The sequence below is a fragment of the Borostomias antarcticus genome (genome assembly GCF_949987555.1).
Source record: "Borostomias antarcticus genome assembly, chromosome: 9".
Taxonomy (NCBI): domain Eukaryota; kingdom Metazoa; phylum Chordata; class Actinopteri; order Stomiiformes; family Stomiidae; genus Borostomias; species Borostomias antarcticus.
This window is the reverse complement of record NC_140242.1, coordinates 23,067,209-23,084,126: the sequence shown is the minus strand read 5'-3', so window position 1 is coordinate 23,084,126 and position 16,918 is coordinate 23,067,209. Positions and strand designations below refer to the sequence as shown.

General features: G+C 42.9%; 1 protein-coding gene across 1 annotated transcript in view; it reads right to left on the bottom strand.

Moving 5' to 3' along the window:
• Positions 1-14,733, bottom strand: part of LOC311312907 (rho GTPase-activating protein 6) — a gene marked incomplete at both ends in the record, with an annotated part of 31,932 nt that extends 17,199 nt beyond the window's left edge. The window contains one exon of the mRNA XM_084442915.1: positions 14,245-14,733. Coding sequence (XP_084299041.1) covers positions 14,245-14,733 — 489 coding nt within the window. The remainder of the gene's footprint in view (positions 1-14,244) is intronic.
• Between the last annotated feature and the right edge of the window lie 2,185 nt (positions 14,734-16,918).

Here is a 16,918-nt window from a genome sequence, read left to right as displayed (position 1 = left end):
TACCTTATCTTTGTATCACAGATGGAAAGGAGAAGGACGAAGCACCATCACTAGCCTACAGAAGTGCAGCATTAACTGTGCAGACTACTTTGTCCTTCAGTATCCTTTCCAGAAACGTTTGTGGACCATTATGTTGCTTTCATCACAAAAAGTGATGCTGCCGAATTGCATTCAAGCTAGTAGGCTACTTACAAGGTAAGCGATGCGCCTGTCGAGTGGAAGAGGGTCCCCCATGATCAGTGGACATAGAGCTGTCAGTCGCGGAAAACGACGTCTGTGGGATTAAACTCCAGAGAACTTGGTGCAAAACGTTGTACGAGCCACAGCAACAAAATGTCAGAATACATTACGGTTCATGACGCTCTCAGTGTTGTCTGGTGTAGCTGCCTGATGCCTGTGCCAACATATGACCGAAGTGCGCAAACCCCTAAGAGTGCTGTTGATGTTTGTAATGCTGCTCGCTCGGAAGAAACGCAGGGAAGCCGATGATAAGATTGGGCGGAACGCGCTTTCCTCCCCAGAGGGCGGAAAGGTTAAACGCGCAGTGATTGATAGAGCTGATAATAGGCTACTGTTGCCGTTAGATGTATAGAACTAGAAAAGGTGAGCGGCGAGCATAGAACTCCGGCCATGAATGCATTTCGTCAGCAGTTGGGACAAAATCAGTGATATGAAAGCAGCAAGGTCTCTCTCTCAGTCTCTCTTTCTCCCTACAGACCTATAGATATCAGAGCCCATTAGTACAGCCTTGTGAGACCATCCTGATCTCGAAAGCTCACATTCAGTTTCGCTCTGCAGCTCAGTCTAGACTTAACCCTTGAATGATTATTCTCTGATTACTTTTGACCAGGCCAATCAGGGACTGTGTTCTGACTGCTGTTCTGCCCCCCCAGTAGAATAACATAGCCTCTGATTGGTTCCTGTAGCAAAACAGTCTACTGAAGCAACTAGCAGTAACGTTAATGTTAGTAGAACACAGCCATAAGTGCAGTATCGCGGAAATAGACTCAACAGTGGCGTGCACAGACATTTTGGGGGGGCAGGTGCTCAGTGAAAAATTGTGCGGCGAGATGTTGACGGGGTGGGGGGGGGGCTTTTGCCCTGTTCGATTCGTTCAATCCACCCGATCCACCCCTGGCTACGGGCCTGTAGTATGTAGGGGTTGCTCATTTCGTGAGAATTGTGAAGTGTGGCGTGTGAGCGTGAGAAGAGGCTGAAACGCGTATGTCTCACGCTCAATGCGTGAGACTTGGCAGCCCTGTAAGCCTAAGGTTACTACATAATATAAATATTCAGCTTAAGTATACTGATAGCTTAAGCTTCACATGCTGTACCAACAACAAATTCTACCAACATTGGTCGTGTGGTGGTCATTATTACGTTAAATCCATGATTATGACTAGCTAGCTTGTTAAGCAGGTGGGCAGTCGGCTAATTTAGGCTCAGTTGTTTGGTGCTGACTTACTTCACAACAGAGACAAATAAATAAATCAATCAAAGCTTTATTTGTATAGCGCATTTCATACCCAGAGGCAACACAAGGCGCTTTACAGAGAACAAGGGAGGTGGGTATACAACCCACCCCTACATATTCCAGAGGGAAGCAAAAAAACAGTAATCACCCGGGGGTATGCAAGTTATAGTTTGGCAACTGAGGCTTAGGGGGCAAACAATACACTCGTTTGGTTTATGTGTTACCTGGCTGGTTAGCTGTCATCACTCGGGCACTGTGGATGGGGAAAGGGCAGGGGGGAGAAGTGTGTGCAGTGCTGCTGCAGCGCGCCTCCGCTTGTGTCCTATTTTCGCGTTTACCGTTGACAAAGGAAGAGAGGGAGGGTGTGTGTGGGGGGGGGGGGGGGGATTGGGGCATTATTATTACACGCTTTTAATCGAGAATTTATCGATGTCACCATGGGCCCCATACAGTAGGCCTACACTGTAAAAATAAAACAACAACTAACTTTCTAAAGGGCACTTGCCTTGTCCAGAGGGCAAAGGGCAGGTGCTCTAGCACCACCTCGTGTCTATCTGTGCACGTCCCTGAGACACAATAACAGCAATTAAACAAGAACAAGAGTATGCACAAAAGATGCTTTTGCTGTTCTTCCGATTGGATTTGGCAAAAGTTTTGTTACGCTATTATGCAGAGAGAAACAGAATGTGAGCTCGCTAGATCAGAATGGTTTCACAAGGCAACATTTAGAAGGCCTGGGTACAATAAAACCCACAATAACATACTTATTGTCACTTTTATTAAACTATATACATAAGTTATCACTGTGTATGCTGGAGATGCCAAATTAGGTTTATGCCTCTTTAAGACCAATAGGTGATGTGAGCCCGCAAGGCGAAGTACTGTTAGGGTACGGTCACACATAGGCAAAGTAATATTTGCCAGGCGAATGACCATCGCCTGTCATGGCAAAATTTGTGTGTTGTGTGGGTAGTGCTGGATGTGATGCACACCAAACCAGTTGGTTTGTAGTCCGTTTCGGCTTAAATTGGCAGCCATTGTTGTAAATTTGGTTCTCACGACTGATACTGTAATGCTGTATGTCACTTAATTCAGTTTTTATATGTTTTCATGCGAGAAAGTAGGCCTAAACCAGCAGATTCGAAATATGTGGTCAGTTTATCAAAATAATGCCTATATTTATTGCTTTATAAATGTTCTTAGCCAGTAGACAAACATACTCCAGGAGCTTGCTCGATCGCCTTGTTGAGAGGGGTCAGGGAATAATTTTTTAGAGCTCACTTATCTGGCCCCCGGGTGATTACTGTTTTTTTGCTTCCCTCTGGAATATGTAGTGGTGGGACGTCTGCCCACCTCCCTTGTTCTCTGTAAAGCACATTGTGTTGCCTCTGGGTATGAAATGCGCTATACAAATAAAGCTTTGATTGATTGATTGATTGATCAAAATAATGCCTGTTTCCATGTCTGCTACAACATGGCATAGCTGGCTAGCCAGGCTCACTACCATAAGACTGGGGTCAACCACACCCACGTCTTTGCTATTGGTTGAGGTTGCAAATTCGCCGGTCAAAGTTCACCAAAGTTGAACTCCACGCGAAGGAACAAGGTGAATTCATTTTGTCACCAGAAGCAAATGTTTTTTTCACCTCTTCCCTAGCATAGAATGGAAGTGAATGGGAGGCGAATGTTCATTTCACGTACTGTAGGCCTAGGCTATGTGTGACCTTTACCCTTACACAGGTGCAACTTGTTTCTGAGCTCGCACAAACTACTGCCGAGTAGTTGGATGGTTGTTTGTAAGCTGCATGAAGAAAGTTATTTAATATTGTAAGTAAGAATATCCATAGGTCCATGTAAACTCTAAAATATTGTTTGAAAAATATAGATGTCGATGATTGATAATGTTTTATATATGGATGTCACATATTTTGATGTGTAAGGTGTTGGATGGTTCAATTTACAAAAAAACAACAACAACAATAAAGCACTATCACTAATATACAAGAGCCTTCTAAAGGCTTACAGAAACTCTTAGTTTCTGTTGCTCTCAGCTCTGATCACTTCTCGCCCAATAATACTGTAAGTTGATACTGTACATCTCACGTAGCTACAGGTAGATATGTTCATATTATGTGTGTCAACATACTGTAAATCTGTGAGAAGTGGTGGTCGGTGGGAAGCATCATAACTCCTATGTACTTGCAATGAAAATTAGAAATACATAAATGTATAAAGTTACAAAAATCATTCTGGGAAAAAAGTATATGCTGTGCATATACACCTCCCTGCCCATTCATGCAGCATTTTAGCTGTTTAGGAAACACCAACGTTTTGTTTTGCGAGCAGGACATGTTTGGAATTGCCGCATTTGTTAGGTCAAGAGCTTTAGGCCAGTCCAAATCCTGTGTCTCTGTGAAGTTGAGATATGGCCATTTCCCCCCATTGACAATGTATGGGGGTAATTTTTCACTCCTGAGCCTACTGTAAGTCCAAAAAATGAATTGAGGTGAATGGGTGGCCGTGTTTGGGTGGCTCTGTGGCACCCCCCTTGTGTCGCAGCTGGCAGGGGGGTGGGGGGTTCGGTACACCCCCCCCCTGCACTCCCCAGTCCAAACCCCGTGTCTCTAGCTCCCCCTCATAGGGAGCTGGCTTTGCTCAAAGTTTTGTTTTAATTCTTGGATCCGCCCTGTGATTCAGATTCGCTCCAAAATGTTATGGGTTCTTCCGTGGCCCATGCTACACCCCTCCACCGAGTTTTATGAAAATTGGTTTGTAGTTTTTGCATAATCCTGCTTACTAACTAACTAATTAACAGAACCACACAGGTAAATAGTTGGTTTCCTGGGACCCAAAATATTTGATTAAAATATGATTTAATAATTTATACATTCAGACTTAATAATTAAGTTAATTAAGCTTAAATTGATCTAATTGTGCCCAGGTATCGTATTATGCATTACCCTTGTAGGCCCACCATAAAAAGACAACCTTCCAAATGTTAATGTAGGCTAATGACAGTGTGTGGAAGTATTCAGAGTGCAATACTTTTGGATGCATTGTTTTTTGTGCTGACATGTTTGGTCCCAGGGGATGTGGGTGCCCATTCCTGGGTTTGGTCCAAGGGGAGGAATGTACCGGAAGTTTGCATTTAAATATATTGTTTATGTGAATGTAGCCTAGGTTTACCTTTAAACATAGCCTATTGTTTATGTGAATGTAGCTGAAGTAACCCAGACCTCCAGATGTGAGACCAAAAAATTTGTATTTAATGTAGACTATGTGTGCTTTGTAACTAGGACCTTGCTATAAAACATGCAAGACGCTCTGTGTAAAATAGATTACCCCTTGCATCCTGTAAGAGCAGTCTTACATACTGAAAAAGACAGCAGCACTTCCTTCTCAAAGGGTAATACTGATAGCATAGTTTATGTCCTGTAGGCTTAAAATAGTCCTATAGTCCTATACAAATTTATGACTAATCCAAGCTGGAAAAAAATGCTCAAAATAGCTTTCATGATTTAAATAATTATAGAAACATCTCAAATGCAAGAGTATGTGGACTGATTGACACTTGTAGAGAACGGGCGTTTGTTATTGCTGGGGATGTGCTGACATCTGCAGCTTTAAACAAGAAGAACTGTGTCAGTCAGAGGATAGCATACTGGAATGTGTTGTCAGAGAGAGGGGGGCGATGGGTGCAACATTATCCACTGTTAGTTCAATGCTTTCGCTATTTAACCATCAATCACAGTTATAACCCTCAACATTAAACTACAGTGCATTCACTGGCCAAGCCTGAAGCCTGAGGATCTATAGGTTGAGCCCCACAGTCAGGCGATGTGGTCTCTGAGACAGAGAGACTTTTGAAAGTCATAATATACTGTAGAATATTTACAATTAGTATGTTTCCTATAACTATATTTTTTATATGGGGGGTTTCCATCAGACCATGTAAGGACATCAACTTTGATATTGCTTTTTGGATTCGGGTAAAGAAATATGCAATGTTTGAAAAGAAAACATCCACAAATTCACACAGAGATGAATGATGCTGTATTTCAGAGACCGGAGAAATACCAAGATGCCTATAGCACAAACCTTATTGCACTGGATAACAATCAAAGTAGGTGCTGCTATGCTACTGTAGCACTCTGATCCCATTTGCAGAGCATAACTCATTGTATTCTTCACAACCATCCAAACATCTGGATCTTGCCAACAGCTGTAACAGCCTAGCAGAACTAAACAGTGGTGTTAGCCACACATTCAACTGGCTAAATTATCACTTTGAAACCTGGTTGGAATAGGCCTAGAATCTAAAGTAGAAGAAAACTCTTCAAATGCAGTATCTGAAAGTCCCAGACAGTGGCGCCATATGGGGGAGACAAGTTAGGATGATTCTAAGGGATGATTCTATTCAGCCTGTTATTTTGACTATTTTGGTTCTTGAAGTGGTGTTTTTATAGTGAACTTTTAACATTGGAGTCAATGGGCACTTCCGCATTCATACCACCAATTACGTCAGACTGACCAATATGGCAGCCGAAGGGAATAAAGTGAGGGGTGTTTATTCAATAAAGTGAATAAAATGGGACTTGCTAGCAGTGAATTGAGAGTGAGGAGTGTTGGTGTGGAGCATACAGGTATGTCTCAGCTTCCAAAAGCGTTTTTGTATGGCAGGTTTGATGGTTTGCGACTGGCTGAGATTAACATAAGCTAGTGACTTTATGCTGGTTAGCAATAGTTAGCTAACAAACTGGTAACATTCCCCTAACTTTAGTCTATATAGCCAAGCTGTCTGGCTAGCTAGCTGGCTACGATTCATACCTAGGCTGTTGACTCATCACAGAGAATATTAAATGAGAAAGGTAGGCTACAGGAGAATAAATATTTGAAAGCGATACAAAATGCCGTAGAGACTTAATGCATTATATTCCATTATATTTTGAATTGTCACATGGTGCCTGAATTTAGAGTTTTCTTTTAAATAAGCACATTTCCACTGTTAACGGATGCAGAAAAGTCTCAAATTAGTGCATACAAATTCACCAGAATGCAGGAAATTCAGTTTGACCTCAAAATCTCTTGGGGGAGGACCCCCAGACCCCCTGCTTATTGTATACTCCCAATGTTCAAATCAAACCTATACCACTGGTGGGATTTTGTGAGCAGCGAGCTAAGGGCTCATGCAAAGTTTTCTCTCTGTCTCTTTCTCCAGTGCTCTATCTCTCCAGTATCTCTCTCTAACTCTCTCTCTGTCCCTCTGTCCAGTACCCCAGTTCTCTGGAATGTGGACGGCATTCCACCCCAACACTCTAGGAGCTAGCCTACACTCAGTCCCTCACTCCATGCATAACCCAATTACATCTTATCCTGGAATCTTAGAAGAAATCTAATATCATCATTTCAGTGTATCACGCTTAAGTGATGATCGCAATGCATTGTGGGCTGATCAGGAAGAGGTACGAGACACAAATGATTTCATCTTGAGCCTGATTAGACGAGGAAATACACTAGGAAAGAGAAGCAGCAGAAGTAGGCCGTCCCAGACTGCAGTGGGGCATGGCAGCAACAAACCTCTGTGGGTTAAGTACGCTCCCGAGCCTCAGCACCCCAGAGAAAGTGCAGTGAACCAAAGGTCAGACAGACAAGGCAGGCAGGCTGCCTTTATTAATCCCAGCTGCTTGCACACTGGAGATTCACTGACATCCCAAGGCAAGGGAGAGAGAGCAAGGAAATGCCAAAAACATTTCCCTCACGCCGTTGAATTTATTAGACACGTGACACAATTCAGTTAGCTGTTCCCTAATCTAACTATCCCAAATAGTCATGTTCAGCATATGGTGGAGTATTGATATGAACTAACACATGTGGACTGAACTTGTTTTAAAAAGTCCATAATATAATATGAATGGCTGTAATTGTTTCAACATTTCATACAGTACATATTATTTTGCTTTCCAAAAGAGGTTCTTTGACAACAAACCGTTTGACAACTCTTTCTTCAATAACTAATGGAGATTCCTACTGAAAGTTGAGGTCAGGAAAATGCTCATGTGGTTTTACACTGGATGGTAGATTATCATTGTCACTGCTGGGTGAATGCCTTTTCTGGAGTACGTGATACAGTGTGGGGTTTCCATCCTAAATAGGAATAGCTTGTGGCAATTTGACAAAAGCTTCACAGCATTTAGGGAATTGCTCAACAGTTGCAATCAAAATAATTCGGTAGTTCGGCGATGCTCTGGGGCTGCTTTGCTTGCTCTGGTGCTGGAAACCTGCAGTGTGTGGAGGGCAAGATGGATTCAATCAAGTATCAGGAAATCCTAGGAGAAAACGTCATGCCGTCTGTGAGGAAGCTGAAGTTTGGGCGTCATTGTACCTTCATACAGGACAATGATCCCAAGCACAGCTCAACGTCCACCAAGGCTTGGAAGTCCTGGAAGATTCTAGAGCGGCTGTCACAGTCGCCTGACTTGAACCCAATAAAAAATCTCTGGTGGGGTTTGAAGAAGGTGGTTGCAACATACAAATCCAAGAATATTGGTGAACTGGAGGCCATTGCCCATGAGGAATGGGCTAAGATTCCTTAGGAACGCTGCCAGAAGCTGGTGTCTGGCTATGCATCACGTTTGCAGCAGGTCATAACAATAAAAGGTGCTCAACTAAGTACTAAAGCCACTTGTCACAAAGCAGTTGAATAATTTTGAGACTGCAGTGAAGTTATTAATAGTGGCATTTTGAATTTGGAGAAACCACTTGTAATATTAGTTGTATTTAGCTCTTGAGAATTGTTCTTGTTTGATTTGTTTATTGCAAACAGCTGAAAGTTTGTATATTTTGCTAATAAACCTAATTTGCAATAGGGGTTGAATGATTTTGGTTGCAACTTTACCTCTATATACTGTAGCATACACAATTTCCCCTTTACCTTCAGTTAATGTGGCCTATCTACACAGCATATGCTTATCATAAAAAATGAATAGCAAGGCCAAATGACAACTAGGAAAAGGGCTTGTTTCATGTTTGCATACTGTACAGTACAGTATGTCCATGATTGGATACAATTAATAGAATGTGGAAATGGCCACAAGGTATCAGTATTGAGCAGTAGAAGCTGGTTATCGTCGCTGTAAGAAAGAGAACAGCCTCAGTCACTGGTTTTACGTATGTGCCTGCTGCAGTGGCCTTGGTTTTTGAAACTGGCAATAATTAGAACTCCAGTACATCAAATATTTTCAAATGTTCTTACAGGTTCCTCCAAGTTCCATACACACAGGCCAGTTCAATAACCCACAACTAAATCAATCTAAATGAATGTGAAATGCTGCTGTAACCGGTGCTTGGAGCAGGCATTTGGATCAGGGAAAGAATGCCCACAGTCACATGAAACAATAATTCACTTAGGCAGAGATGCCTAAAGCCATTATATCCAAGAATATTTATAACAGAATGACTAAATCAGCTCCAGCTTAAAGGTCTCTCTGAAAAGAGAAAGGAAACGCTTTGCTTATCATGTTTATTCCATTTTGTGTATCATCACCATATTCATTCTACTTCCTTTGTGCTTGATGGTGTACTGAGCTAGATTATTCAGCGACCAGCTTGTTTGTCTCAGCAGTGGAGTGGGCATGAGAGGCCTGACCATTATGTTTAACGAGACACAGAGACCCACCACATTATCTAGAGATGAGGTCTCGAGAGCAGTCTCATCTGAAGTAACTATAGGAACCTGACAGGTGAGATGAATGTTCCCTCTCCTCCATCACGTTTCCATGTGCAGGAGCTGCAGTCTATGTTTAGACAGTAGTCTTCTTCACAGCAAAACAGCACAAGTGCTCTGTGACAAATGTGAAAGAAATTAAATTCTCTGTCTGAGATCACGGAATCACTACCCAAAGGCCTCGTTCGAGGTGATGCAGGAAACCCTTTCTATTTTTGTTGTTGTATAGTTCCAGAGTCTAATTGGATTCTTTAGTCTAACTGTTGAAAGGGATGGCTTCTAACTCTCATGGTAGGACAGGTTTTGAAGGTTTTGAAGGTCCAAGAAATCTGTGAGCAAAAAAAGATGCAGAATCCACTGCACGAGCGCTCTCCCAGCTCATTGAAGTCCAGTCTAGGTAGACGTCCAGAGTCTACACAGGGGAGGAGTGATGTGACGAGTGATCTCACTAAATAATTACCAGGCGCTTTCATCACCTCGGCTGAAAAAGTCAACAGTTATGAGGAAGTTTACTCCATCTTGAGGCAGGACTATTATTTGAATTGGAAAACCTAATTTTCCTATTTTCTAAACCATTTTATGGCCTTGCCTATTGATTGATGGCAGTTGTCCAGGGTTTGAGGTCCCTTAAGCTTTCGATAGTGCTACAGTTGTGCAGCCATTCAAGCCAAACACAGTGTTGGCTGCCCTTGCGGGTCAGCGTGACAGTGTGAGAACAGGATCAGGGACAACCAGAATAACACACTTTTGGTACTGTAGAAATACTCCTTTTGGAAAAAAAATGTTTCTGTAATATTCTGTCTTGTGGATTTTTGCTCTTTCAGTGCTTCAGGAGATGTAATGCCATACAGAGTATGGTGGTGGTGGAAGCAGGTCTAGTTCTATGCCCTCTGCAGTACATACTGACAGTCTCCTGTGGGAAGAAATATGTGCCTGAGGGCATGTTGCCAAGGATCAGGTCATGCTGTTCTGCTGTGAGAAATAAAAGTTGAGGCTTACTTCATGTAAACCAGATGTCTCTCTTCTGTACGTACTGTATCAACCTATCCTCTCTTACACATGGGCACATTCAGTTAAATACAGCGGAATGATTCAAATGAGACATGGCTGTAAATGTGAATGAGAAAATCCAGATAGTGAAGAAATAATTTGTTAAATCGCCCAGGATTACATTTCCAATTCCAATACTGTACATGAATTTGATACAGTCAGATTGAGTCACTGTTAAAACATTACCTTTGTCAAGAATATTGATAAAGAATCATGGCTTTGATAATGATTCAGCCAACGTAATAATCTATACTGACAGCAATGCACAATTCCTTTTGATTACATGGGGTGCATCATTGACTCAACCAGCCAAGACACTATACAAAATGTCTGCTTTGAATTCAACCTGAGCATACCAAATTCACTGGACATCTATCAAGTTCAAGATGATTTTTAGATCAGGTGGATCTTTCCCGGCTGTAACAAGAGACTGGATGAGGGAACAGCAGCAGTCACAGGACATACTGTACTGGTACTGTACAGCACATCTCATAAAAGCTCAGGGAGACGGAAGCGGGGCTCTTAGTCGGGGCAGGCGGTGAAGTGTTTCATACGGAGCAGAAAACAATGTCAGCCTGACATCACTGTTGTTATTGCAACAGTTTCTTAGTTACGGTCAGCACACAAGACCAGACTTGGATATTTACATGTACGGCACATGTGATAACTGAACTGAAGTGAGGTGTGCTTAAAGTAAGTTGCTCTTGTCAGTGGAGTTCCTCAGTGTGGTGAACGTGTGAGTCTGCACGATCTCACGCAATGGCCTCATCTGAACCAACCTCTGCTGGTGCTAAGCTACTGTAGATGCTTGGTCAATAAGACAAATGCTGGCATACAGCACTCCCAAGAGCTTAACTGATGGTATTAAAAAAGCGGACAGTATTAACCTCCAGAAAATATATACAGTATATAGCAGAAAGAGCACATCTTCACATTAGTAATGCTTAGGGTGTCAATCTACAGTGCCAAACTGAACATAGTCCTCCTCACTACAATTTGCTACCTATAGTACCAGACCTGGGTCAAATTATCCATCGTTTCAGAGAAGAATAGTCAAGCAGAGTAAGTAATTGCAATGATATTAAATCATATTTTGACCCAGGTCAGGACTACATATCACTTTCTAAGGTAGTATGCTGTGCACACGACTCTGCCAGCAACTTCCATCTTCCTCAGCAACTTCCATTGATTCTCAATCAGGATATGAGCTGCACGTCTCCAGGTCTGAAGTCGGAAAGACACACAGTAAATCATGTTAAATATCCTCCTGTCCTTGTGTGGCTCTTGCTCCTATTAGTCAACTTCAATCAGATTTATAGTGATTACAGTTCTGAGGGGCCTGGCTGAGGGATCTGAGCTCTGGATGATGACAGTAGTAGAGACCAGATGTCTGGCAAACATGAGAGCCCTATCATAATATCACCCAATATATCTCCTTAACACCAAACAAACAGTGCAACCAAGAACACCATCTTGGGGGCTGATGCTGCAGTGACTTGATCTGCAGATGCAGTGAGGGGAAATAAAAGGAGGATACATCAAAAGTGTTCTAAGAGCACAGTTGATGCAGAGATGTGTGGTGGCAAAAAATTGTAGAGACTGTGTAAAGACCTTGATCCTGCCATCGTCCAATCATTCAATTAGGCCTACTTCGTATTCAGCGCACACCCCACATGACGCAAATCCATTCATTGCAGTAGGTGTGTCCACCCCCATAGAACAAGGATTCTCATCTACAGTATGCACTTCTGTGGACAGGACATTAAAACAGGGGAGTTGATTCAATTATCTCTGCAATTTAATGGTCATAGACAGTCATAAAGGTATTTCACCTCTGATGCTGAATTGAACATGAATCCGAAATAGGACATAACATTGTGCCTCACACAGTAGGAGAAAACTCAGATCGCTTTGTTAACAAATTATGACATCACAGGCTATATTAACTCAGGGTTAAAAGGTGGACAGCTAAGAGCAACAGGTCAGTCTATCTTTTGCTCCATGGTTGTTTTGATGTCCAACAGCTCATGTGACTTTACATTTGCAAATGTTGCAGCCATATATGAGTTGGTTTTGCATATACAAGAAGATGGTACAGTATATCTGTCTTACTCCTAAATCATAGTACTGAGAAATGAGAAGGCTATTTTCAAAAATCTAATTGATTAGATCAAGGTGTTTTGAATGGGGCAGAGCGCAGGAGAATGAGCTGTCCCTCTTTGATAAATAGTTTATCGTCTTGAGAGATGACAGGAAATGAAATGCCTGACCTGCTGTAAAACGTTCATCAGAAAAAAACAACACATTACCCTGGGTGGAATGGTCACGGGGATCTGGGTTTTCTGGCTTATCAGCAATAAGTTATTTATATCTCTGGCTGTTCTAGGGAGTTACTTAGCCCGGGCTCAAGACGGGATAAATTGAACAAGACAGTGCAAAGACAGACACGTGTGCATAATGAGTTAGAGGGATGTTTTTGAAGCAGTCTGAGAGCAGTGCTTCAAGATAATAAAGAGGATTCAAAGGTTTTTCCCACTGGGGTTGGCTTAGGGCACAGTGCAAGACAGCAGTGGTGTTCAGATCTCAATGGCCATAGACTCTTTCTGTACAGGAACATCAAGCAGTAATACTGTAACAACAAGCATGAATGTTGTTCAGCTCAGATTGAGGAAAGACTACCACCTGGAATGACTGTAATGTAATGTAATGGATTAGAGGATCTGGGAGAACAAAGGGACCTAGACCCATCTCAGGCAGTGCAGGTCTAGAGTCTAGATGCTCATCCAGACAACACTTCTTAAAACAAGGGGGAGACAATACTTATGTTGTCTCATTCTACTGTATGATAGGATCACAATATCCCTGATGACATGTTTTCCCTAAAGCTGTCTCCAAACACATGACAACAAGTGGATGGCTTGAAAGGACAATGAAAGTACAGGATCATCTGACCAAGGACTGAATTCTTCTTAAAGAGGTCGAGTAACTTGGTTTAGTTGGACTGGACTAGTAGACACTCGCTCTGACCTGATTGAAGGAATCCACCTGACGTCTGGGTAAAAAAAAAAAAAACACAACTAAAAACAGCGTCTATACCATTATGCAGCATATTGCTGTAAAAAGGAACCATGACAAATTATAACAATACCTTGCAGCCCAACATTTCAGTACATCAGTCTTTTTGTAATCCTGGCCATTTCCTGCATTCAGATATATTTCCGTAACTTACGGCAATAGCTATTGAATTGGAAAAGCAATTAAAAAGGCTTGAAATAAATTGCTGTTCCCATTTGTATACCCGAGGCAAGTAGCCTACAGTAGCCTATATTGTTTAGTAATTGGCTACTATTCAGTATATATGCCTGCTGCCTTGTAGGCCATGTGCAACCCAAAATAGTTTGTGTGCCAAAGTACAGGGTATAGCCTACATGGGAAACAAGTGGTCCTACCTGATTTCCAAAATAAATGTCATTATTAGATAGTGAATACAAAAAATCATTATTAGATAGTGAATCTTGACCCTTCATGCATACCTCCAACTGAGCACAATGTTGACTGCATCTAACAGGAAATGGCTGTTCCCTAAAGGTTTTCTGTAAACATTTGTCTGTTTACCTAATAACAAGACAGAGACAAATAGAGCTCTGTCCCTTTCTTGGAGGACAACTTTGTAATTGCAATGTCAAACCATAGTTTTAATTGTTGGTCATCTATTGAACAATTATGTAAGATGTGTTTTGTTTATTTTCACATAAATCATATTTTCCCCAGTTTTTAATGTGCGAACTGCTTATCTAAGTCTGATATTTAAGGTGTTCGAAGGTGTTTTTTCAGACATGAGAAAAATACACATGCATTTTAAAGTGCAATTTTGAGATTCGTAGCCAACGTGGTTAAGCTGCACAGCAACTATGACAGTCCTCCACCTCCTTATCATCGTCTTCACCATGGTCGTGATGAAAGCATGCTCAGATACTAGGCTATATCCCCGGCTTACCTCGGATTTCCATACAGCGTCAGATTTGGTATTTGAAGGTTGTGATTTCTTTTGGAGCCACTTGATGGGTGAAAAAAGAGTGCTTGAGCTTCCTGTAATTGTAACTGGACTTCTGGCGAGAAAAGGTGAATCCCAGGCGGTATTTCTCTTCGTAATTTTTGAATCGTAGTCGAAATAGTTGTAAGTACAGGGAGATGTGTCATCAATAGAAAGGTTTGAGGGTGTTGGTTTTGCCGCCGTGCAGCGCGAATCCAATCTGGGGCTCCCGTGAGAAGTTTGGAAGTGATCTCCATCATCTTCTGTATGACCAGGCACGTAAACGGGCTTTAGGTCTTTGGTTCTATCCGTTGTCCCATCCGTCTCGCTCCCGTAATGTCTAATCAAAGCTGGGTCCAAAGATCTGGTCTGTCTTAATTTACGCTTGAACATTGTTTTAGAGTTCGGCGACGAACATGAGAAAACACTGCTAAGTAGCCCTTGTGTGGACATACTGTACATAATGTTATAGGCGAACAGAGCGCTCGATAAAGGAATCTACTGGCAGGATGGATGCGCCTACCTGTTGCGCGCGCTGGATGTGAATAAAGTTAGCCAAGCCTAGCCAAGCCTAGATATAGCCTAGTGGTGTGATCAAGTAATCTCTGTGTATTCTTAAGCAGTTGACATCAAATCCTCCTTGGAGGTAGGCTACAGTAAAATCCACAGGATGGATGCGGCGGGCAACAGTTTCCCAATTGTTCCTCGCGCGCGTCACTATACTGCGCCCCTCTGACTAATATGAAATGCATGTACGCGTCTGTCCCGCTATTCATCCACATACTATAGGTCGTCAAAGCGAGGATGTTCTGAGACAAGTAGCAAGAATATTGTCACGAATATATCACCTATTTTGTTTTTACTCCCATTAACACGGTCTTTGACGTTTTTGAAGCGCTGAAATTAGTGGCCAAAACGCTTCCCAATTCAGACCAGCGGCAACCATCATCATCACAAACAGGAGTAGCGTTCTTGCTGTACCTGGGTTGAGACTCTCCCGAAACCACTCACTAAACTTGACACGATAGGCTATGCTTCCTCAGAGCGAAGCTGCCTCACTTGCAGCATGTGGAGGCAATGGCATGGGAACAGGCTCTTCCTGTGAGGGTCCTAGGGAAGGCACATGTCAGATAACATGGCATGTGAACCAACACTGTATGGCCATGATAAAGCTGCATCAGATACCCACACAGACAGAGGAAGTTACGATAAGAGAGGCGCTCTGCGTTTGATTCACTTGCTTGTGAGGTTTAGGGCAAGACCCCAACCAGATCCTCATCTGACTTCCTCCCCTGTAGCCCCCTCAACCCTTGGGAGATCACATCCCGTGACCTCTGGAACACATCAGGCCTCCATAGGTGGAAGACATGGAAGACTGTGCTACCCTCACATGTGCTGTAACACAGAACAAGGCTACTTACAGTATTGTTCACTAAGAGAGATCCTATGAGAGAGGTCTTATGTTAGACTCATTTCATCAGAGTTGTAGCTTCCCTTGTAGTGATGTTCATCAAAGCAATTTTCAATAGAACAGAGACATCTAGTGGTCTCCACATGGAATTAATCACTGTGCGGCTCTCATGGAAAAATCTATCCACCTTGCCCTCTCTCTCTCTCTCTCTATCTCTCTCCTTGGAGAGCCGGGTGGCGGCGTTTCGCTTGCAAGCCGCCCAAAGACTGTTGTGCGACAAGGAAATTTGTTGGGGGGAGCAGGCTTGTGCCCTACTGAGGAGGGCTGGTGGTTTGGGGCTGGACCGCCAGCTCTTCCTCATGTCGCTGGATGGACTAAACCTTACAGGCCTCTCTGGCTTCTACACGGCGGTTCTGAGGGCCTGGCGCTGCCTCAGACCCACACGGAGGAGGGGCTTAGAGGCTGGGCCTTGGGCGTGGGAGGAGCCTCTGTTCCGCAACCCACTGATCCAGTTGGGGGCCTTAGGTCAGGCTGGCACCTTACAGGAGCGGCTTGTGAGCGGCGGCCTGACCAAGTTGGGCCATCTGTGTGTTCCCGGTGGGGGGGGCTGGAGGTGTGATAGTTATTTTAGACTTGTCTAGTCCAAAGATTTACCAAGATACGTTCAAAAGGTTGAGTCTGGTTTATTGAATGAAAACATTACGAGCGCAAGGACTTTCTGACAAACGCAGCAAAGGTGGTTCATTGAATGAAATCAAATACTTGCGCAAGGACTTCCTGACAAACGCAGCAAAGGTGGTTCAGTCAGAGAAGTGAAGTCAGTCACTTCTGCCCTGGCTTATATTCAGTCTATGCGTCATCGTGAGGGGACGGATATCACACAGTGAAAGGAAGGAATGTGGGATGAAACTCACTTTGACAAAGGTCTGAGAAGGACAAGGTGTGGCCTTTCTGACTTGGACAAAAGAGCGAGGCAGAGCTATGCAGAGTGTGTTTACAATCACAAAAGGGGGGGGAGAGTTGGTGTTTTACATTAGACTGAAACTGGGGTTTTGCAGGGGACTTGGGGGGAGGTGATAATTACAAAGACAAAGGCTAAGGTGTTTGGATGTAAATTCCTGGACAATCCCTCATTTGTGCCTGAACAGGCACACAAAAATAAAATCCAAACAAAGTGTAAACAGTCAGCTATGCTATACATGTGGAAAGGAAATAATCTCTCCACTA